We start from the raw sequence: 26,254 nt of genomic DNA, 5'->3' as shown, positions 1-26,254 counted from the left end.
ATAGTGCAGTGTATATAATACATCAGACATATACAGGCCAGTGATCACAGTAACCCGGTATATGCGGCAGTAGTGCCAGCCATACATAGTGCAGTGTATGTAATATATCAGACATATACAGGACCAGTGATCACAGTAACCCGGTATATGCGGCAGTAGTGCCAGCCATACATAGTGCAGTGTGTGTAATACATCAGACATATACAGGACCAGTGATCACAGTAACCCGGTATATGCGGCAGTAGGGCAAGCCATACATAGTGCAGTGTATATAATACATCAGACATATACAGGCCAGTGATCACAGTAACCCGGTATATGCGGCAGTAGTGCCAGCCATACATAGTGCAGTGTATATAATACATCAGACATATACAGGACCAGTGATCACAGAAACCCGGTATATGCGGCAGTAGTGCCAGCCATACATAGTGCAGTGTATGTAATATATCAGACATATACAGGACCAGAGATCACAGTAACCCGGTATATGCGGCAGTAGTGCCAGCCATACATAGTGCAGTGTATATAATACATCAGACATATACAGGACCAGTGATCACAGAAACCCGGTATATGCGGCAGTAGTGCCAGCCATACATAGTGCAGTGTATGTAATACATCAGACATATACAGGGCCAGTGATCACAGTAACCCGGTATATGCGGCAGTAGTGCCAGCCATACATAGTGCAGTGTATGTAACACATCAGACATTTACAGGGCCAGCAATCACAGTAACCCGGTATATGCGGCAGTAGTGCCAGCCATACATAGCGCAGTGTATGTAATACATCAGACATATACAGGACCAGTGATCACAGTAACCCGGTATATGCGGCAGTAGTGCCAGCCATACATAGTGCAGTGTATGTAATACATCAGACATATACAGGACCAGCGATCACAGTAACCTGGTATATGCGGCAGTAGTGCCAGCCATACATAGTGCAGTGTGTGTAATACATCAGACATATACAGGACCAGTGATCACAGTAACCCGGTATATGAGGCAGTAGGGCCAGCCATACATAGTGCAGTGTATGTAATACATCAGACATATACAGGACCAGCGATCACAGTAACCCGGTATATGAGGCAGTAGGGCCAGCCATACATAGTGCAGTGTATGTAATACATCAGACATATACAGGACCAGTGATCACAGTAACCCGGTATATGCAGCAGTAGGACCAGCCATACATAGTGCAGTGTATGTAATACATCAGACATATACAGGCCAGTGATCACAGTAACCCGGTATATGCGGCAGTAGTGCCAGCCATACATAGTGCAGTGTATGTAACACATCAGACATATACAGGACCAGTGATCACAGTAACCCGGTATATGCGGCAGTAGTGCCAGCCATACATAGTGCAGTGATCACAGTAACCCGGTATATGTGGCAGTAGTGCCAGCCATACATAGTGCAGTGAATGTAATACATCAGACATATACAGGACCAGTGATCACAGTAACCCGGTATATGCGGCAGTAGTGCCAGCCATACATAGTGCAGTGTATGTAATACATCAGACATATACAGGACCAGTGATCACAGAAACCCGGTATATGTGGCAGTAGGACCAGGCATACATAGTGCAGTGTATGTAATACATCAGACATATACAGGACCAGTGATCACAGTAACCCGGTATATGCGGCAGTAGGGCCAGCCATACATAGTGCAGTGTATGTAATACATCAGACATATACAGGACCAGTGATCACAGAAACCCGGTATATGTGGCAGTAGGACCAGGCATACATAGTGCAGTGTGTGTAATACATCAGATATATACAGGACCAGTGATCACAGTAACCCGGTATATGCGGCAGTAGTGCCAGCCATACATAGTGCAGTGTATGTAATACATCAGACATATACAGGACCAGTGATCACAGAAACCCGGTATATGTGGCAGTAGGACCAGGCATACATAGTGCAGTGTATGTAATACATCAGACATATACAGGACCAGTGATCACAGTAACCCGGTATATGCGGCAGTAGGGCCAGCCATACATAGTGCAGTGTATGTAATACATCAGACATATACAGGACCAGTGATCACAGTAACCCGGTATATGCGGCAGTAGTGCCAGCCATACATAGTGCAGTGTATGTAATACATCAGACATATACAGGACCAGTGATCACAGTAACCCGGTATATGTGGCAGTAGTGCCAGCCATACATAGTGCAGTGTGTATAATACATCAGACATATACAGGACCAGTGATCACAGTAACTCTGTATATGCGGCAGTAGTGCCAGCCATACATAGTGCAGTGTATGTAATACATCAGACATATACAGGGCCAGCGATCACAGTAACCCGGTATATGTGGCAGTAGGGCCAGCCATACATAGTGCAGTGTATATAATACATCAGACATATACAGGGCCACTGATCACAGTAACCCGGTATATGCAGCAGTAGGGCCAGCCATACATAGTGCAGTGTATATAATACATCAGACATATACAGGGCCAGCCATACATAGTGCAGTGTATGTAATACATCAGACATATACAGGCCAGTGATCACAGTAACCCGGTATATGCGGCAGTAGGACCAGGCATACATAGTGCAGTGTATGTAATACATCAGACATATACAGGACCAGTGATCACAGTAACCCGGTATATGCGGCAGTAGGACCAGCCATACATAGTGCAGTGTATGTAACACATCAGACATATACAGGACCAGTGATCACAGTAACCCGGTATATGCGGCAGTAGGACCAGCCATACATAGTGCAGTGTATGTAATACATCAGATATATACAGGACCAGTGATCACAGTAACCCGGTATAAGTGGCAGTAGGACCAGGCATACATAGTGCAGTGTATGTAATACATCAGACATATACAGGACCAGTGATCACAGAAACCCCGTATATGCGGCAGTAGTGCCAGCCATACATAGTGCAGTGTATGTAATACATCAGACATATACAGGGCCAGTGATCACAGTAACCCGGTATATGCGGCAGTAGTGCCAGCCATACATAGTGCAGTGTATGTAATACATCAGACATATACAGGGCCAGTGATCACAGTAACCCGGTATATGTGGCAGTAGTGCCAGCCATACATAGTGCAGTGTATGTAATACATCAGACATATACAGGACCAGTGATCACAGTAACCCGGTATATGTGGCAGTAGTGCCAGCCATACATAGTGCAGTGTATATAATACATCAGACATATACAGGACCAGTGATCACAGTAACCCGGTATATGTGGCAGTAGTGCCAGCCATACATAGTGCAGTGTGTGTAATACATCAGACATATACAGGACCAGTGATCACAGTAACCCGGTATATGCGGCAGTAGTGCCAGCCATACATAGTGCAGTGTATGTAATACATCAGACATATACAGGGCCAGTGATCACAGTAACCCGGTATATGTGGCAGTAGTGCCAGCCATACATAGTGCAGTGTATGTAATACATCAGACATATACAGGGCCAGTGATCACAGTAACCCGGTATATGTGGCAGTAGTGCCAGCCATACATAGTGCAGTGTATGTAATACATCAGACATATACAGGACCAGCGATCACAGTAACCCGGTATATGCGGCAGTAGTGCCAGCCATACATAGTGCAGTGTATGTAATACATCAGACATATACAGGGCCAGTGATCACAGTAACCCGGTATATGCGGCAGTAGTGCCAGCCATACATAGTGCAGTGAATGTAATACATCAGACATATACAGGGCCAGTGATCACAGTAACCCGGTATATGCGGCAGTAGTGCCAGCCATACATAGTGCAGTGTATGTAATACATCAGACATATACAGGACCAGTGATCACAGTAACCCGGTATATGCGGCAGTAGTGCCAGCCATACATAGTGCAGTGTATGTAATACATCAGACATATACAGGACCAGTGATCACAGTAACCCGGTATATGCGGCAGTAGTGCCAGCCATACATAGTGCAGTGAATGTAATACATCAGACATATACAGGGCCAGTGATCACAGTAACCCGGTATATGCGGCAGTAGTGCCAGCCATACATAGTGCAGTGTATGTAATACATCAGACATATACAGGACCAGTGATCACAGTAACCCGGTATATGCGGCAGTAGTGCCAGCCATACATAGTGCAGTGTATGTAATACATCAGACATATACAGGACCAGTGATCACAGTAACCCGGTATATGAGGCAGTAGGGCCAGCCATACATAGTGCAGTGTATATAATACATCAGACATATACAGGGCCAGCCATACATAGTGCAGTGTATATAATACATCAGACATATACAGGACCAGTGATCACAGTAACCTGGTATATGCGGCAGTAGGGCCAGCCATACATAGTGCAGTGTATGTAATACATCAGACATATACAGGACCAGTGATCACAGTAACCCGGTATATGCGGCAGTAGTGCCAGCCATACATAGTGCAGTGTATATAATACATCAGACATATACAGGACCAGTGATCACAGTAACCCGGTATATGCGGCAGTAGGAGCAGCCATACATAGTGCAGTGTATGTAATACATCAGACATATACAGGGCCAGTGATCACAGTAACCCGGTATATGCGGCAGTAGTGCCAGCCATACATAGTGCAGTGTATGTAATACATCAGACATATACAGGACCAGTGATCACAGTAACCCGGTATATGCGGCAGTAGTGCCAGCCATACATAGTGCAGTGTATGTAATACATCAGACATATACAGGACCAGTGATCACAGTAACCCGGTATATGCGGCAGTAGTGCCAGCCATACATAGTGCAGTGTATGTAATACATCAGACATATACAGGACCAGTGATCACAGTAACCCGGTATATGCGGCAGTAGTGCCAGCCATACATAGTGCAGTGTATGTAATACATCAGACATATACAGGACCAGTGATCACAGTAACCCGGTATATGCGGCAGTAGGGCCAGCCATACATAGTGCAGTGTATGTAATACATCAGACATATACAGGACCAGTGATCACAGAAACCCCGTATATGCGGCAGTAGTGCCAGCCATACATAGTGCAGTGTATGTAATACATCAGACATATACAGGACCAGTGATCACTGTAACCCGGTATATGCGGCAGTAGTGCCAGCCATACATAGTGCAGTGTATGTAATACATCAGACATATACAGGACCAGTGATCACTGTAACCCGGTATATGCGGCAGTAGTGCCAGCCATACATAGTGCAGTGTATGTAACACATCAGACATATACAGGACCAGTGATCACAGTAACCCGGTATATGCGGCAGTAGTGCCAGCCATACATAGTGCAGTGTATGTAATACATCAGACATATACAGGACCAGTGATCACAGTAACCCGGTATATGTGGCAGTAGTGCCAGCCATACATAGTGCAGTGTATGTAATACATCAGACATATACAGGACCAGTGATCACAGTAACCCGGTATATGCGGCAGTAGGGCAAGCCATACATAGTGCAGTGTATATAATACATCAGACATATACAGGACCAGTGATCACAGTAACCCGGTATATGCGGCAGTAGTGCCAGCCATACATAGTGCAGTGTATGTAATACATCAGACATATACAGGACCAGTGATCACAGTAACCCGGTATATGCGGCAGTAGGAGCAGTCATACATAGTGCAGTGTATGTAATACATCAGACATATACAGGACCAGTGATCACAGTAACCCGGTATATGCGGCAGTAGTACCAGCCATACATAGTGCAGTGTGTGTAATACATCAGACATATACAGGGCCAGTGATCACAGTAACCCGGTATATGCGGCAGTAGTACCAGCCATACATAGTGCAGTGTATGTAATACATCAGACATATACAGGACCAGTGATCACAGTAACCCGGTATATGCGGCAGTAGTGCCAGCCATACATAGTGCAGTGTATGTAATACATCAGACATATACAGGACCAGTGATCACAGTAACCCGGTATATGCGGCAGTAGTGCCAGCCATACATAGTGCAGTGTATGTAATACATCAGACATATACAGGACCAGTGATCACAGTAACCCGGTATATGCGGCAGTAGTGCCAGCCATACATAGTGCAGTGTATGTAATACATCAGACATATACAGGGCCAGTGATCACAGTAATCCGGTATATGTAGCAGTAGTGCCAGCCATACATAGTGCAGTGTATGTAATACATCAGACATATACAGGCCAGTGATCACAGTAACCCGGTATATGCGGCAGTAGTGCCAGCCATACATAGTGCAGTGTATATAATACATCAGACATATACAGGACCAGTGATCACAGAAACCCGGTATATGCGGCAGTAGTGCCAGCCATACATAGTGCAGTGTATGTAATATATCAGACATATACAGGACCAGAGATCACAGTAACCCGGTATATGCGGCAGTAGTGCCAGCCATACATAGTGCAGTGTATATAATACATCAGACATATACAGGACCAGTGATCACAGAAACCCGGTATATGCGGCAGTAGTGCCAGCCATACATAGTGCAGTGTATGTAATACATCAGACATATACAGGGCCAGTGATCACAGTAACCCGGTATATGCGGCAGTAGGGCCAGCCATACATAGTGCAGTGTGTGTAATACATCAGACATATACAGGGCCAGTGATCACAGTAACCCGGTATATGCGGCAGTAGTGCCAGCCATACATAGTGCAGTGTATGTAATACATCAGACATATACAGGACCAGTGATCACAGTAACCCGGTATATGCGGCAGTAGTGCCAGCCATACATAGTGCAGTGTATGTAACACATCAGACATTTACAGGACCAGCGATCACAGTAACCTGGTATATGCGGCAGTAGTGCCAGCCATACATAGTGCAGTGTATGTAACACATCAGACATATACAGGACCAGTGATCACAGTAACCCGGTATATGAGGCAGTAGGGCCAGCCATACATAGTGCAGTGTATGTAATACATCAGACATATACAGGACCAGCGATCACAGTAACCCGGTATATGAGGCAGTAGGGCCAGCCATACATAGTGCAGTGTATGTAATACATCAGACATATACAGGACCAGTGATCACAGTAACCCGGTATATGCGGCAGTAGTGCCAGCCATACATAGTGCAGTGTATGTAATACATCAGACATATACAGGACCAGTGATCACAGTAACCCGGTATATGCGGCAGTAGTGCCAGCCATACATAGTGCAGTGTGTATAATACATCAGACATATACAGGACCAGTGATCACAGTAACCCGGTATATGCGGCAGTAGTGCCAGCCATACATAGTGCAGTGATCACAGTAACCCGGTATATGTGGCAGTAGTGCCAGCCATACATAGTGCAGTGAATGTAATACATCAGACATATACAGGACCAGTGATCACAGTAACCCGGTATATGCGGCAGTAGTGCCAGCCATACATAGTGCAGTGTATGTAATACATCAGACATATACAGGACCAGTGATCACAGTAACCCGGTATATGCGGCAGTAGTGCCAGCCATACATAGTGCAGTGTATGTAATACATCAGACATATACAGGACCAGTGATCACAGAAACCCGGTATATGTGGCAGTAGGACCAGGCATACATAGTGCAGTGTATGTAATACATCAGACATATACAGGACCAGTGATCACAGTAACCCGGTATATGCGGCAGTAGGGCCAGCCATACATAGTGCAGTGTATGTAATACATCAGACATATACAGGACCAGTGATCACAGAAACCCGGTATATGTGGCAGTAGGACCAGGCATACATAGTGCAGTGTGTGTAATACATCAGATATATACAGGACCAGTGATCACAGTAACCCGGTATATGCGGCAGTAGTGCCAGCCATACATAGTGCAGTGTATGTAATACATCAGACATATACAGGACCAGTGATCACAGAAACCCGGTATATGTGGCAGTAGGACCAGGCATACATAGTGCAGTGTATGTAATACATCAGACATATACAGGACCAGTGATCACAGTAACCCGGTATATGCGGCAGTAGGGCCAGAAATACATAGTGCAGTGTATGTAATACATCAGACATATACAGGACCAGTGATCACAGTAACCCGGTATATGCGGCAGTAGTGCCAGCCATACATAGTGCAGTGTATGTAATACATCAGACATATACAGGACCAGTGATCACAGTAACCCGGTATATGTGGCAGTAGTGCCAGCCATACATAGTGCAGTGTATGTAACACATCAGACATTTACAGGGCCAGCAATCACAGTAACCCGGTATATGTGGCAGTAGGGCCAGCCATACATAGTGCAGTGTATATAATACATCAGACATATACAGGGCCACTGATCACAGTAACCCGGTATATGCAGCAGTAGGGCCAGCCATACATAGTGCAGTGTATATAATACATCAGACATATACAGGGCCAGCCATACATAGTGCAGTGTATGTAATACATCAGACATATACAGGCCAGTGATCACAGTAACCCGGTATATGCGGCAGTAGGACCAGGCATACATAGTGCAGTGTATGTAATACATCAGACATATACAGGACCAGTGATCACAGTAACCCGGTATATGCGGCAGTAGGACCAGCCATACATAGTGCAGTGTATGTAACACATCAGACATATACAGGACCAGTGATCACAGTAACCCGGTATATGCGGCAGTAGGACCAGCCATACATAGTGCAGTGTATGTAATACATCAGACATATACAGGGCCAGTGATCACAGTAACCCGGTATATGCGGCAGTAGGACCAGCCATACATAGTGCAGTGTATGTAATACATCAGATATATACAGGACCAGTGATCACAGTAACCCGGTATATGTGGCAGTAGGACCAGGCATACATAGTGCAGTGTATGTAATACATCAGACATATACAGGACCAGTGATCACAGAAACCCCGTATATGCGGCAGTAGTGCCAGCCATACATAGTGCAGTGTATGTAATACATCAGACATATACAGGACCAGTGATCACAGTAACCCGGTATATGTGGCAGTAGTGCCAGCCATACATAGTGCAGTGTGTGTAATACATCAGACATATACAGGACCAGTGATCACAGTAACCCGGTATATGCGGCAGTAGTGCCAGCCATACATAGTGCAGTGTATGTAATACATCAGATATATACAGGACCAGTGATCACAGTAACCCGGTATATGAGGCAGTAGTGCCAGCCATACATAGTGCAGTGTATGTAATACATCAGACATATACAGGACCAGTGATCACAGTAACCCGGTATATGCGGCAGTAGGACCAGCCATACATAGTGCAGTGTATGTAATACATCAGATATATACAGGACCAGTGATCACAGTAACCCGGTATATGTGGCAGTAGGACCAGGCATACATAGTGCAGTGTATGTAATACATCAGACATATACAGGACCAGTGATCACAGAAACCCCGTATATGCGGCAGTAGTGCCAGCCATACATAGTGCAGTGTATGTAATACATCAGACATATACAGGACCAGTGATCACAGTAACCCGGTATATGTGGCAGTAGTGCCAGCCATACATAGTGCAGTGTGTGTAATACATCAGACATATACAGGACCAGTGATCACAGTAACCCGGTATATGCGGCAGTAGTGCCAGCCATACATAGTGCAGTGTATGTAATACATCAGACATATACAGGGCCAGTGATCACAGTAACCCGGTATATGCGGCAGTAGTGCCAGCCATACATAGTGCAGTGTATGTAATACATCAGACATATACAGGACCAGTGATCACAGTAACCCGGTATATGCGGCAGTAGGAGCAGCCATACATAGTGCAGTGTATGTAATACATCAGACATATACAGGGCCAGTGATCACAGTAACCCGGTATATGCGGCAGTAGTGCCAGCCATACATAGTGCAGTGTATGTAATACATCAGACATATACAGGACCAGTGATCACAGTAACCCGGTATATGCGGCAGTAGGGCCAGCCATACATAGTGCAGTGTATGTAATACATCAGACATATACAGGGCCAGTGATCACAGTAACCCGGTATATGCGGCAGTAGGACCAGCCATACATAGTGCAGTGTATGTAATACATCAGATATATACAGGACCAGTGATCACAGTAACCCGGTATATGCGGCAGTAGGGCCAGCCATACATAGTGCAGTGTATGTAATACATCAGACATATACAGGGCCAGTGATCACAGTAACCCGGTATATGCGGCAGTAGGGCCAGCCATACATAGTGCAGTGTATGTAATACATCAGACATATACAGGGCCAGTGATCACAGTAACCCGGTATATGCGGCAGTAGGACCAGCCATACATAGTGCAGTGTATGTAATACATCAGATATATACAGGACCAGTGATCACAGTAACCCGGTATATGCGGCAGTAGGGCCAGCCATACATAGTGCAGTGTATGTAATACATCAGACATATACAGGGCCAGTGATCACAGTAACCCGGTATATGCGGCAGTAGGGCCAGCCATACATAGTGCAGTGTATGTAATACATCAGACATATACAGGACCAGCGATCACAGTAACCCGGTATATGTGGCAGTAGGACCAGCCATACATAGTGCAGTGTGTATAATACATCAGACATATACAGGACCAGTGATCACAGTAATCCGGTATATGTAGCAGTAGGGCCAGCCATACATAGTGCAGTGTGTGTAATACATCAGACATATACAGGCCAGTGATCACAGTAACCCGGTATATGTAGCAGTAGTGCAGCCATACATAGTGCAGTGTATGTAATACATCAGATATATACAGGACCAGTGATCACAGTAACCCGGTATATGCGGCAGTAGTGTCAGCCATACATAGTGCAGTGTATGTAATACATCAGACATATACAGGACCAGTGATCACAGTAACCCGGTATATGCGGCAGTAGTGCCAGCCATACATAGTGCAGTGTATGTAATACATCAGACATATACAGGCCAGTGATCACAGTAACCCGGTATATGTAGCAGTAGTGCAGCCATACATAGTGCAGTGTATGTAATACATCAGATATATACAGGACCAGTGATCACAGTAACCCGGTATATGCGGCAGTAGTGTCAGCCATACATAGTGCAGTGTATGTAATACATCAGACATATACAGGGCCAGTGATCACAGTAACCCGGTATATGCGGCAGTAGTGCCAGCCATACATAGTGCAGTGTATGTAATACATCAGACATATACAGGGCCAGTGATCACAGTAACCCGGTATATGCGGCAGTAGTGCCAGCCATACATAGTGCAGTGTATGTAATACATCAGACATATACAGGACCAGTGACCACAGTAACCCGGTATATGTGGCAGTAGTGCCAGCCATACATAGTGCAGTGTATGTAATACATCAGACATATACAGGGCCAGTGATCACAGTAACCCGGTATATGCGGCAGTAGTGCCAGCCATACATAGTGCAGTGTATGTAATACATCAGACATATACAGGGCCAGTGATAACAGTAACCCGGTATATGCGGCAATAGGACCAGCCATACATAGTACAGTGTATATAATACATCAGACATATACAGGACCAGCGATCACAGTAACCTGGTATATGTGGCAGTAGTGCCAGCCATACATAGTGCAGTGTATGTAATACATCAGACATATACAGGGCCAGTGATCACAGTAACCCAGTATATGCGGCAGTACAGCAGCCATACATAGTGCAGTGTATGTAATACATCAGACATATACAGGACCAGTGACCACAGTAACCCGGTATATGCGGCAGTAGTGCCAGCCATACATAGTGCAGTGTATGTAATACATCAGACATATACAGGGCCAGTGATCACAGTAACCCGGTATATGCGGCAGTAGGACCAGCCATACATAGTACAGTGTATATAATACATCAGACATATACAGGACCAGCGATCACAGTAACCTGGTATATGTGGCAGTAGTGCCAGCCATACATAGTGCAGTGTATGTAATACATCAGACATATACAGGGCCAGTGATCAAAGTAACCCGGTATATGTGGCAGTAGGACCAGCCATACATAGTGCAGTGTGTGTAATACATCAGACATATACAGGGCCAGTGATCAAAGTAACCTGGTATATGTGGCAGTAGTGCCAGCCATACATAGTGCAGTGTATGTAATACATCAGACATATACAGGGCCAGTGATCAAAGTAACCCGGTATATGTGGCAGTAGTGCCAGCCATACATAGTGCAGTGTGTGTAATACATCAGACATATACAGGACCAGTGATCACAGTAACCCGGTATATGCGGCAGTAGTGACAGCCATACATAGTGCAGTGTATATAATACATCAGACATATACAGGACCAGTGATCACAGTAACCCGGTATATGCGGCAGTAGTGACAGCCATACATAGTGCAGTGTATATAATACATCAGACATATACAGGACCAGTGATCACAGTAACCCGGTATATGCAGCAGTAGGAGCAGCCATACATAGTGCAGTGTATATAATACATCAGACATATACAGGACCAGTGATCACAGTAACCCGGTATATGCGGCAGTAGGACCAGCCATACATAGTGCAGTGTATGTAATACATCAGACATATACAGGGCCAGTGATCACAGTAACCCGGTATATGAGGCAGTAGGGCCAGCCATACATAGTGCAGTGTATGTAATACATCAGACATATACAGGACCAGTGATCACAGTAACCCGGTATATGCGGCAGTAGTGTCAGCCATACATAGTGCAGTGTATGTAATACATCAGACATATACAGGACCAGTGATCACAGTAACCCGGTATATGCGGCAGTAGTGCCAGCCATACATAGTGCAGTGTATGTAATACATCAGACATATACAGGACCAGTGATCACAGTAACCCGGTATATGCGGCAGTAGTGCCAGCCATACATAGTGCAGTGTATGTAATACATCAGACATATACAGGACCAGTGATCACAGTAACCCGGTATATGCGGCAGTAGTGCCAGCCATACATAGTGCAGTGTATGTAATACATCAGACATATACAGGACCAGTGATCACAGTAACCCGGTATATGCGGCAGTAGTGCCAGCCATACATAGTGCAGTGTATGTAATACATCAGACATATACAGGACCAGTGATCACAGTAACCCGGTATATGCGGCAGTAGTGCCAGCCATACATAGTGCAGTGTGTGTAATACATCAGAGATATACAGGACCAGTGATCACAGTAACCCGGTATATGCGGCAGTAGTGCCAGCCATACATAGTGCAGTGTATGTAATACATCAGACATATACAGGACCAGTGATCACAGTAACCCGGTATATGCAGCAGTAGGAGCAGCCATACATAGTGCAGTGTATGTAATACATCAGACATATACAGGACCAGTGATCACAGTAACCCGGTATATGCGGCAGTAGTGCCAGTCATACATAGTGCAGTGTGTATAATACATCAGACATATACAGGACCAGTGATCACAGTAACCTGGTATATGTAGCAGTAGTGCCAGCCATACATAGTGCAGTGTATATAATACATCAGACATATACAGGACCAGTGATCACAGTAACCCGGTATATGCAGCAGTAGGAGCAGCCATACATAGTGCAGTGTATGTAATACATCAGACATATACAGGGCCAGTGATCACAGTAACCCGGTATATGCGGCAGTAGTGCCAGCCATACATAGTGCAGTGTGTATAATACATCAGACATATACAGGACCAGTGATCACAGTAACCTGGTATATGTAGCAGTAGTGCCAGCCATACATAGTGCAGTGTATATAATACATCAGACATATACAGGACCAGTGATCACAGTAACCCGGTATATGCAGCAGTAGGAGCAGCCATACATAGTGCAGTGTATGTAATACATCAGACATATACAGGACCAGTGATCACAGTAACCCGGTATATGCAGCAGTAGGAGCAGCCATACATAGTGCAGTGTATGTAATACATCAGACATATACAGGACCAGTGATCACAGTAACCCGGTATATGCAGAAGTAGGGTTGGTCCACCTGACCTGAATTTTGGTATTTTCTGGATACATTGGACATCAGTGGAATGGGAGAATCTTACCTCCGTTCATCTTTTACAGTCCAGATGCTGCTTTCCGGATCAATCAGTGAGTAGAGCTGGCCTTTTAGAAAGGAGTCTTGTTCCTTCAATGAAATGCTGAGGTTATATGGGGAAAACTGGACCTTGACGTCCTCTTTGGTTGTGCCATCCGGGAGGCGGAATGTCATGGTCACATCCTCGGCTGTTTGTTGCCAGACATACAGGGGTCCTGCAGAAGAGACCACGTGTTAAAAGACACAAACATCTGAAAGCGATCTACAACCAAATTCTGCATTTTCTACAGGACCAGTCAGAATCTCTGTAAGCTTCTATATTATCTGTTGCAGAGTTTATTACAGTGTACGTGGCACCGTGGCCAGGGAAATCTCTACTCTTGGGGCACCTGAATAGCTTCAGATGGTCATAAAAGACATTTTATCACTACCACAGGAAAAAAAAAAGACCCCAGGATGACCACACTTGAATACGAATCAGGATCAAGACCCCAACAGACAGAATTTATTCTATTGAAAAAAAATCCAGCATTGTCGGATAATATAAATAACAAATATTATAAACCTCATCGAGTGTGTAACGTATTATCAGGTGAGTCAATCAATCATAATATTACATAAAATCCGGACACTGTGTATCTGTCACACCAAGAAAGCAGAGCAGTAGATTGCTGTACGCAGAAAGGGAGAGAGTTTCATATAACACCAGTGCGGAGCCTGGAAATCACTTCTGGATGTGAAAATTGTGAAGTCAATAGAACTCTCAAATAATGTAATGTGTTCCTACTGCATCAGCGTAGAACGCTTCTCTCCCTGCAGAGTCCCGGCTCTTACACATACGTGTGCTGGGAACATGGGGAACTACCGTTTTGTGTCGGTATAACTTTTGCACGTGCATTTATTACTGTGCGAGAAACCAATTGGAATACGGTGACCGAAGCCTCCACGGGACAACTATCAATTCTTTACAAAACTATACACCTGGTTTTCCTGTCAAAGCCACAGTGTCTCATCAGCCCACCTAAATCTTCGCTTTCAGTATTGCAGACAGAGAAATAACCTGGAACGCTGACTACATACGGTATATCATTTATTAAAGCCGTGCTGATCCTAATTGATATGAATCACAGACGCTCACGGTGAGGCTTTGGAATCCAATGGCGTGAAACTGGATCCAAACAGCTGGTGTGGAACTACAAATCCCAGCATGCCCTGCCACAGTTTTGCAATCAGGGCATGCTAAAACTGCGTCGGATCATGCTGGGATGTGTAGTTTCACAGCAGCTGGAGGGCAGCATGTTGGATGCCCCAGGTCTTATGAGGTTTGCAGGGGTTTCAAGAATCACAAGTCTTCACCAGATATAAACCAAAACACACTTGTAGGTTAATTGTCTTTTAGCTGAATCAGTCTGCAAGCTTATGTGTCTGTTGTACGGAACCTAGGGCCTATTTCAGATCTGAGCAGTGCTGTGCGTTTTCGCACAGCAGCCGATCAGGTCTGAACTGCGCCGGAGCATGCCAGATAGACGGCCGTCTCAGCCCTGCGATCGCCTCTGCCTGTCACGGTCACTGGGTGGGAGGGGGCAGGCCGGCAGCGTTTAGCCGCCGGTTAGGGGGCGCGGTCCGGGCAACGCAGGCGTGCCCGGACGTGCGGGGGGCGGCGGCTGCATGACGTCACATGCAGCCGCTGCGACCATCACAGCGATGAGTAGCTCCCAGCCAGCGCACAGGAAGCTGTGTTACTGATCGTAGATGTTATAAATTTAACACCTCTATGATCAGGTCTGAATTAGGACCATAAATCATAAGCTTCAGCAGTGACTTATGTGAGTGTGTGCAGGTCCTGTGATTGCGGGCACACTTACACAAGTGTTACAAGCTACAGGCGGAGTCTCCTATACCCGCAATCCTACATTTTTGGAGTAAGTGACCCCTTTGCTTTCTGACGGTTCAATGTACAAAAACTTGGCTTCATGCACAAAATTATTACAAATATTGTATACAATTACACTCAGGCTATGTGTATAAGGTGCATAGAAGACATACGTAAATGCATTTTGTGTTTACAGTTTGGTCTCATCCCCAAGATTCTCATTATGCATGAAAAAAATCCCAAATATGGAAAATGCCGAAATAAAAATATAAGATTTTACTTACCGGTAAATCTATTTCTCGTAGTCCGTAGTGGATGCTGGGGACTCCGTAAGGACCATGGGGAATAGACAGGCTCCGAAGGAGACATGGGCACTTTAAGAAAGAATTTAGATTCTGGTGTGCTCTGGCTCCTCCCTCTATGTCCCTCCTCCAGACCTCAGTTAGAGAAACTGTGCCCGGAAGAGCTGACAGTACAAGGAAAGGATTTTGGAAATCCAGGGCAAGACTCATACCAGCCACACCAATCACACCGTATAACTTGTGATAAGCTTACCCAGTCAACAGTATGAACAACAACAGAGCATCAGTTCAACCCTGATGCAACAATAACATAGCCCTTATTGCAGCAATAACTATATACAAGTATTGCAGAATTAGTCCGCACTTGGGACGGGCGCCCAGCATCCACTACGGACTACGAGAAATAGATTTACCGGTAAGTAAAATCTTATTTTCTCTAACGTCCTAGTGGATGCTAGGGACTCCGTAAGGACCATGGGGATTATACCAAAGCTCCCAAACGGGCGGGAGAGTGCGGATGACTCTGCAGCACCGAATGAGCAAACACAAGGTCCTCCTCAGCCAGGGTATCAAACTTGTAGAACTTTGCAAAAGTGTTTGAACCTGACCAAGTAGCCGCTCGGCACAGCTGTAATGCCGAGACCCCTCGGGCAGCCGCCCAAGAAGAGCCCACCTTCCTAGTGGAATGGGCCTTAACTGATTTTGGCAGCGGCAATCCAGCCGCAGAATGAGCCTGCTGAATCGTATTACAGATCCAGCGAGCAATAGTTTGCTTTGAAGCAGGAGCACCAAGCTTGTTGGAAGCATACAGGATAAATAAAGATTCTGTTTTCCTGACCCTAGCCGTTCTGGCTACATGAACCTTCAAAGCCCTGACCACATCAAGTAACTCGGAATCCTCCAAGTCAGTAGTAGCCACAAGCACCACAATAGGTTGGTTTATATGAAAGGATGAAACCACTTTTGGCAGAAATTGTGGACGGGTCCGCAATTCTGCTCTATCCGCATGGAAAACCAGATAGGGGCTTTTATGTGACAAAGCCGCTAATTCTGACACACGCTTAGCCGAAGCCAATGCTAGTAGCATGACCACCTTCCACGTGAAATATTTCAATCCCACCGTTTTGAGTGGTTCAAACCAGTGGGATTTCAGGAAACTCCACACCACGTTAAGATCCCAAGGTGCCACCGGGGGCACAAAAGGGGGCTGAATACGCAGCACTCCCTTCACAAACGTCTGAACTTCAGGTAGAGAAGCCAGCTCTTTTTGAAAGAAAATGGATAGGGCCGAAATCTGGACCTTAATGGAACCCAATTTTAGGCCCAAAGTCACTCCTGACTGTAGGAAGTGAAGGAAACGGCCCAGCTGGAATTCCTCCGTAGGGGCATTCCTGGCCTCACACCAAGCAACATATTTTCGCCATATATGGTGATAATGTTGAGCTGTCACGGCCTTCCTAGCCTTTATCAGCGTAGGAATGACCTCATCTGGAATGCCTTTTTCCGCTAGGATCCGGCGTTCAACCGCCATGCCGTCAAACGCAGCCGCGGTAAGTCTTGGAACAGACAGGGCCCTTGTTGCAACAAATCCTGTCTTAGAGGAAGAGGCCACGGGTCCTCTGTGAGCATTTCTTGCAGATCTGGATACCAAGTCCTTCTTGGCCAATCCGGAACAATGAGCATTGTTCTCACTCCTCTTTTTCTTATGGGTATGAGAGGAAGAGTAGAAAATACATAGACCGACTGGAACACCCACGGTGTCACCAGTACGTCCACAGCTATCGCCTGAGGGTCTCATGACCTGGCGCAATACCTCTGTAGCTTTTTGTTGAGGCGGGATGCCATCATGTCCACCTGTGGCAGTTCCCACCGACTCGCAATCTGCGTGAAGACTTCTTGATGAAGTCCCCACTCCCCCGGGTGGAGGTCGTGCCTGCCGAGGAAGTCTGCTTCCCAGTTGTCCACTCCCGGGATGAACACTGCTGACAGTGCGCTTACGTGATTCTCCGCCCAGCGAAGAATTGTGGTGGCTTCTGACTGAATCAGAACCGGTTGGTCGCGAAGCAGGTTCTCCGCTTGACGTAGGGCGTTGTATACGGCCCTTAGTTCCAGGATGTTGATGTGAAGGCAAGTCTCCTGACTTGACCACAGACCTTGGAAATTTCTTCCCTGTGTGACTGCTCCCCACCCTCGGAGGCTTGCATCCGTGGTCACCAGGACCCAGTCCTGAATGCCGAATCTGCGGCCCTCGAGAAGGTGAGCACTCTGCAGCCACCACAGGAGAGACACCCTGGCCCTGGGGGATAGGGTGATTAACCGATGCATCTGAAGATGTGATCCGGACAACTTGTCCAGTAAGTCCCATTGAAAGGTTCTCGCATGGAACCTGCCGAAGGGAATGGCCTCGTATGATGCCACCATCCTTCCCAAGACTCGAGTGCAGTGATGCACTGACACCTGTTTTGGTTTTAATAGGTTCCTGACCAGTGTCATGAGCTCCTGAGCTCTCTCTATCGGGAGATAAACCCTTTTCTGGTCTGTCTAGAATCATGCCTAGGAAAGGCAGATGAGTCGTAGGAACCAACTGCGACTTTGGAATATTTAGAATCCAGCCGTGTTGCCGTTACACTTCCAGAGAAAGTGATACGTTGTTCAGCAACTGCTCTCTTGATCTCGCTTTTATGAGGAGATCGTCCAAGTACAGTATAATTGTGACACCTTGCTTCCGCAGGAGCACCATCATTTCCGCCATTACCTTGGTGAAGATTCTCGGGGCCGTGGAGAGACCAAACGGCAACGTCTGAAATTGGTAATGACAATCCTGTACCGCAAATGTGAGGTACGCCTGATGAGGTGGATAAATGGGGACATGAAGGTATGCCTCCTTTATGTCCAGAGACACCATAAAATCTCCCCCTTTCAGGCTTGCGATGACCGCTCTTAGCGATTCCATCTTGAACTTGAACCCTTTCAGGTATATGTTCAGGGATTTTAAATTCAATATGGGTCTGACCGAACCGTCCGGGTTCGGGACTACAACATGGTCGAATAATAACCCCCTCCTTGTTGAAGGAGGGGAACCTTGACCACCACCTGTTGAAGATACAATTTGTGAATTGCAGTTAACACTATTTCCCTCTCGTGGGGGGAAGCCGGCAAGGCCGTCGGTGAGGGGGCATCTCCTCAAAGTCCAGCTTATATCCCTGAGACACAATATCTATTGCCCAGGGATCCAACAGGGAGTGAACCCACTTGTGGCTGAAATTACGAAGACGTGCCCCCACCGGGCCTAGCTCCGCCTGTGGATTTTGTAGAGGCCGGGGAGGACTTCTGTTCCTGCGAACTAGCTGTGTTGTGCAGCTTCTTTCCTCTGCCCCTGGCAAGAAAGGACGCACCTCGGACTTTCTTGTTTCTTTGTGATCGAAAGGCTGCATTTGATAATGTCATGCTTTCCTAGGCTGTGCAGGAATATAAAGCAAAAGATCAGAATTGCCAGCTATAGCTGTGGAGACCAGGTCCTAGATCCCTTCTCCACACAATCCTCAGCCTTCTATATGCCTCTTAGGTCGGCATCACCTGTCCATTGCATATTCTACAGGACACGTCAAGCAGAAATCGACATAGCGTTGACTCTAGAACCCTCTTTGGGCATGTTTTTATATATATATATATATATATATATATATATCTATCTTAAGACAGCATCTTTAATATATATATATCTATATATATATAATAAGATTTTACTCACCGGTAAATCTATTTCTCGTAGTCCGTAGTGGATGCTGGGAACTCCGTAAGGACCATGGGGAATAGCGGCTCCGCAGGAGACTGGGCACAACTAAAAGAAAGCTTTTAGACTACCTGGTGTGCACTGGCTCCTCCCACTATGACCCTCCTCCAAGCCTCAGTTAGGATACTGTGCCCGGAAGAGCTGACACAATAAGGAAGGATTTTGAATCCCGGGTAAGACTCATACCAGCCACACCAATCACACCGTATAACTTGTGATACTATACCCAGTTAACAGTATGATAACAACTGAGCCTCTCAACAGATGGCTCAACAATAACCCTTAGTTAGGCAATAACTACATACAAGTATTGCAGACAATCCGCACTTGGGATGGGCGCCCAGCATCCACTACGGACTACGAGAAATAGATTTACCGGTGAGTAAAATCTTATTTTCTCTGACGTCCTAGTGGATGCTGGGAACTCCGTAAGGACCATGGGGATTATACCAAAGCTCCCAAACGGGCGGGAGAGTGCAGATGACTCTGCAGCACCGAATGAGAGAACTCAAGGTCCTGCCAGGGTATCAAATTTGTAGAATTTTGCAAACGTGTTTGCCCCTGACCAAGTTGCAGCTCGGCAAAGTTGTAAAGCCGAGACCCCTCGGGCAGCCGCCCAAGATGAGCCCACTTTCCTCGTGGAATGGGCTTTTACTGATTTAGGATGCGGCAATCCAGCCGCCGAATGCTCCAGCTGAATTGTGCTACAAATTCAGCGAGCAATAGTCTGCTTAGAAGCAGGAGCACCTATTTTGTTGGGTGCCTACAGGATAAAAAGCGAGTCAGTTTTCCTGACTCCAGCCGTCCTGGAAATATACATTTTTAAGGCCCTGACTACGTCCAGTAACTTGGAATCTTCCAAGTCCCTAGTAGCCGCAGGCACTACAATAGGTTGGTTTAAGTGAAAAGCTGATACCACCTTAGGAAAAAACTGGGGACGAGTCCTCAATTCTGCCCTATCCATATGGAAAATCAGATAAGGGCTTTTACATGACAAAGCCGCCAATTCTGACACACGCCTGGCCGAAGCCAAGGCCAATAACATGACCACTTTCCACGTGAGATATTTCAAATCCACAGTTTTAAGTGGCTCAAACCAATGTGATTTTAGGAAACTCAACACCACGTTGAGATCCCAAGGTGCCACAGGAGGCACAAAAGGGGGCTGATTATGTAGCACTCCCTTTACAAATGTCTGAACTCCAGGCAGTGAAGCCAGTTCTTTCTTGAAGAAAATCGACAGAGCCGAAATCTGGACCTTAATGGAACCCAAGTTTAGGCCCATAGTCACTCCTGACTGTAGGAAGTGCAGAAAACGACCCAGCTGAAATTCCTCTGTTGGGGCCTTCCTGGCCTCACACCACGCAACATATTTTCGCCAAATACGGTGATAATGGTTTGCGGATACTTCTTTCCTGGCTTTTATCAGCGTAGGAATGACTTCCTCCGGAATGCCTTTTTCCTTTAGGATCCGGAATTCAACCGCCATGCCGTCAAACACAGCCGCGGTAAGTCTTGGAACAGACAGGGCCCCTGCTGTAGCAGATCCTGTCTGAGCGGTAGAGGCCATGGGTCCTCTGAGATCATTTCTTGAAGTTCTGGGTACCAAGCTCTTCTTGGCGCATCCGGAACCACGAGTATCGTTCTTACTCCTCGTTTTCTTATTATTCTCAGTACCTTTGGTATGAGAGGCAGAGGATGGAATACATAAACCGACTGGTACACCCACGGTGTCACTAGAGCGTCCACAGCTATTGCCTGAGGGTCCCTTGACCTGGCGTAATATCTAGTTTTTTGTTTAGGCAGGACGCCATCATGTCCACCTGTGGCCTTTCCCAACGGTTTACCAACAGTTGGAAGACTTCTGGATGAAGTCCCCACTCTCCCGGGTGTAGGTCGTGTCTGCTGAGGAAGTCTGCTTCCCAGTTGTCCACTCCCGGAATGAACACTGCTGACAGTGCTAAGACGTGATTCTCCGCCCATCGGAGAATCCTTGTGGCTTCTGCCATCGCCATCCTGCTTCTTGTGCCGCCCTGTCGGTTTACAAGGGCGACTGCCGTGATGTTGTCTGATTGGATCAGTACCGGCTGGTTTTGAAGCAGAGGCCTTGCCAGACTTAGGGCATTGTAAATGGCCCTCAGTTCCAGAATATTTATGTGTAGGGACGACTCCTGACTTGACCAAAGTCCTTGGAAATTTTTTCCCTGTGTGACTGCCCCCCAGCCTCGAAGGCTGGCATCCGTGGTTACCAGGACCCAGTCCTGTATGCCGAATCTGTGGCCCTCTTGAAGATGAGCACTCTGCAGCCACCACAGTAGAGATACCCTGGTCCTTGGAGACAGGGTTATCAGCCGATGCATCTGAAGATGCGATCCCGACCACTTGTCCAAGAGGTCCCACTGAAAGGTTCTTGCATGGAACCTGCCGAATGGAATTTTGCTTCGTAAGAAGCTACCATTTTTCCCAGGACTCGTGTGCAGTGATGCACCGATACCTGTTTTGGTTTCAGGAGGTCTCTGACTAGAGATGGCAGCTCCTTGGCTTTCTCCTGCGGCAGAAACACTTTTTTCTGTTCTGTGTCCAGAACCATCCCCAGGAACAGTAGGCGTGTGGTCGGAACCAGCTGTGACTTTGGAATGTATAGAATCCATCCGTGCTGTTGTAGCACTTCCCGAGATAGTGCTACTCCGACCAACAACTGCTCCTTGGACCTCGCCTTTATAAGGAGATCGTCCAAGTACGGGATAATTAAAACTCCCTTTTTTCGAAGGAGTATCATCATTTCTGCCATTACCTTGGTAAAGACCCTCGGTGCCGTGGACAGTCCAAACGGCAGTGTTTGGAATTGGTAATGGCAATCCTGTACCACAAATCTGAGGTACTCCTGGTGAGGATGGTAAATGGGGACATGCAGGTAAGCATCCTTGATGTCCAGGGATACCATGTAATCCCCCTCCTCCAGGCTTGCAATAACCGCCCTGAGCGATTCCATCTTGAACTTGAATTTTTTTATGTATGTGTTCAAGGATTTCAAATTTAAAATGGGTCTCACCGAACCGTCCGGTTTCGGTACCACAAACAGTGTGGAATAGTAACCCCGTCCTTGTTGAAGTAGGGGCACCTTGACTATCACCTGCTGGGAATACAGCTTGTGAATTGCCTCTAGCACAGCCTCCCTGCCTGAGGGAGTTGTCGGCAAGGCAGATTTGAGGAAACGGCAGGGGGGAGACGCCTCGAATTCCAGCTTGTACCCCTCAGATACTACTTGAAGGATCCAGGGATCCACCTGTGAGCGAGCCCACTGATCGCTGAAATTTTTGAGGCGGCCCCCCACCGTACCTGGCTACGCCTGTGGAGCCCCCGCGTCATGCGGTGGACTCAGAGGAAGCGGGGGAAGAATTTTGATTCTGGGAACTGGCTGACTGGTGCAGCTTTTTCCCTCTTCCCTCGTCTCTGTGCAGAAAGGAAGCGCCTTTGACCCGCTTGCTTTTCTGAAGCCGAAAGGACTGTACCTGATAATACAGTGCTTTCTTAGGCTGTGAGGAAACCTGAGGTAAAAAAATTTCTTCCCAGCTGTTGCTGTGGATACGAGGTCCCAGAGACCATCCCCAAACAATTCCTCACCCTTATAAGGCTCTATGTGCCTTTTAAAGTCAGCATCACCTGTCCAGTGTCGGGTCTCTAATACCCTCCTGACAGAATGGACATTGCATTAATTCTGGATGCCAGCCGGCAAAATATCCCCCTGTGCATCCCTCATATATAAGACGACGTCTTATGTTCGCAAAATAGTATCCCTGTTTGACAGGGTTACAGACCACGCTGCAGCAGCACTATCTGCAGGTCTCAGTCTAGTACCTGAGTGTGTAAATACAGACTTCAGGATAGCCTCCTGCTTTTTATCAGCAGGTACCTTCAAAGTGGCCGTATCCTAAGTCGGCAGTGCCACCTTTTTTGACAAACGTGTGAGCGCCTTATCCACCCTAGGGGATATCTCCCAGCGTAACTTATCCTCTAGCGGGAAAGGGTACGCCATCAGTAACTTTTTAGAAATTACCAGTTTCTTATAGGGGGAACCCACGCTTTTTCACACTTCATTCACTCATTTGATGGGGGAACAAAACACTGGCTGCTTTTTCTCCCCAAACATAAAACCCTTTTTTTAGTGGTACTTGGGTTAATGTCAGAAATGTGTAACACATTTTTTATTGCCGGGATCATGTAACGGATGTTCCTAGTGGATTGTGTATATGTCTCAACCTCGTCGACACTGGAGTCAAACTTCGTGTCGACATCTGTGTCTGCCATCTGAGGGAGCGGGCGTTTTTGAGCCCCTGATGGCCTTTGAAACGCCTGGGCAGGCGCGGGCTGAGAAGCCGGCTGTCCCATAGCTGTTACGTCATCCAGCCTTTTATGTAAGGAGTTGACACTGTCGGTTTATATCTTCCACCTATCCATCCACTCTGGTGTCGGCCCCACAGGGGGCGACATCACATTTATCGGCATCTGCTCTGCCATCACATAAGCCTCCTCATCAAACGTGTCGACACAGCCGTACCGACACACTGCACACACACAGGGAATGCTCTGACTGAGGACAGGACCCCACACAGCCCTTTGGGGAGACAGAGAGAGAGTATGCCAGCACACACCAGAGCGCTATATAATTTAGGGATTAACACTATATTGAGTGAATTTTTCCCAATAGCTGCTTGTATATACAATATTGCGCCTAAATTTAGTGCCCCCCCTCTCTTTTTAACCCTTTGAGCCTGCAAACTACAGGGGAGAGCCTGGGGAGCTGTCTTCCAGCTGCACTGTGAAGAGAAAATGGCACCAGTGTGCTGAGGGAGATAGCTCCGCCCCTTTTTCGCTGACTTTTCTCCCGCTTTTTTATGGATTCTGGCAGGGGTATTTATCACATATATAGCCTTTGGGGCTATATATTGTGATATATTTGCCAGCCAAGGTGTTTTTATTGCTGCTCAGGGCGCCCCCCCCCAGCGCCCTGCACCCTCAGTGACCGGAGTGTGAAGTGTGCATGAGGAGCAATGGCGCACAGCTGCAGTGCTGTGCGCTACCTTGGTGAAGACCGATGTCTTCTGCCGCCGATTTTCCGGACCTCTTCTTGCTTCTGGCTCAGTAAGGGGGACGGCGGCGCGGCTCCGGGAACGAACACCAAGGCCAGTTCCATGCGGTCGATCCCTCTGGAGCTAATGGTGTCCAGTAGCCTAAGAAGCCCAAGCTAGCTGCAAGCAGGTAGGTTCGCTTCTTCTCCCCTTAGTCCCTCGATGCAGTGAGCCTGTTGCCAGCAGGTCTCACTGTAAAATAAAAAACCTAAAATAAACTTTCTTTCCAGGAGCTCAGGAGAGCCCCTAGTGTGCATCCAGCTCGGCCGGGCACAGAAATCTAACTGAGGCTTGGAGGAGGGTCATAGTGGGAGGAGCCAGTGCACACCAGGTAGTCTAAAAGCTTTCTTTTAGTTGTGCCCAGTCTCCTGCGGAGCCGCTATTCCCCATGGTCCTTACGGAGTTCCCAGCATCCACTAGGACGTCAGAGAAATATATATATCTATATATATCTATATCTATACATATCTATATCTATACATACTAGGGTCTCAATCTCTGCTGATAAGGTACCTGTCCACGCTGCTACAGCGCTATAAACCCATGCCGACACAATCGCCGGTCTGAGTAGTGTACCAGAATGTGCACGCTATCTGCAGGATCCCTGAGGATAGCTGTTAAGTCAGGGTTACCTTTTGGGCAAACGTGACACCCTAGGGGAAGATTCCCATCGTATCCTGGCCCTAGTAGGTAAAGGATACTCCCTGAGAGTTCTTTGTGGGAAACTGCAGTCTCTTGTCTGGAGATTCCCGCTCTTTTTCATCATGAGAGGAGGGAAATTTACCTCAGCTTTCCTCCCCTTAAACATGTGTACCCTTGTGTCAGGGACAGATGAGTCATCAGTGATATGCAAATCATCTTTTATTACAATAATCCATACTTGCCTACCTGACCCTCTCCATGAGGGAGAAAATGCTCTGTTCCTGGACTTTCCTGGTAATGTATGATTGCCATCACCTGTGGTGAAACACCTTTCTTATCAATTAACTAGCTCACCACAGGTGATGGCAATCATACATTACCAGGAAAGTCCAGGAACAGAGCATTTTCTCCCTCATGGAGAGGGTCAGGTAGGCAAGTATGCAATAATCATATATTGAATACT

General features: G+C 46.7%; 1 protein-coding gene across 2 annotated transcripts in view; it reads right to left on the bottom strand.

The window, feature by feature from the left end:
• Positions 1 to 26,254, bottom strand: part of NUDCD1 (NudC domain containing 1) — a 350,323-nt gene that overhangs the window by 150,358 nt on the left and 173,711 nt on the right. For both annotated transcript variants that reach the window (XM_063924501.1, XM_063924502.1), the window contains one exon: positions 14,060 to 14,267. In XM_063924501.1, the coding sequence (XP_063780571.1) occupies positions 14,060 to 14,267 (208 nt within the window). The remainder of the gene's footprint in view (positions 1 to 14,059; positions 14,268 to 26,254) is intronic.

Source organism: Pseudophryne corroboree, chromosome 5, assembly GCF_028390025.1.
Source record: "Pseudophryne corroboree isolate aPseCor3 chromosome 5, aPseCor3.hap2, whole genome shotgun sequence".
NCBI classification, from domain to species: Eukaryota; Metazoa; Chordata; class Amphibia; order Anura; family Myobatrachidae; genus Pseudophryne; species Pseudophryne corroboree.
Note: the sequence above shows the minus strand (reverse complement) of the source record. Positions and strands in the feature narration are given on the sequence as shown.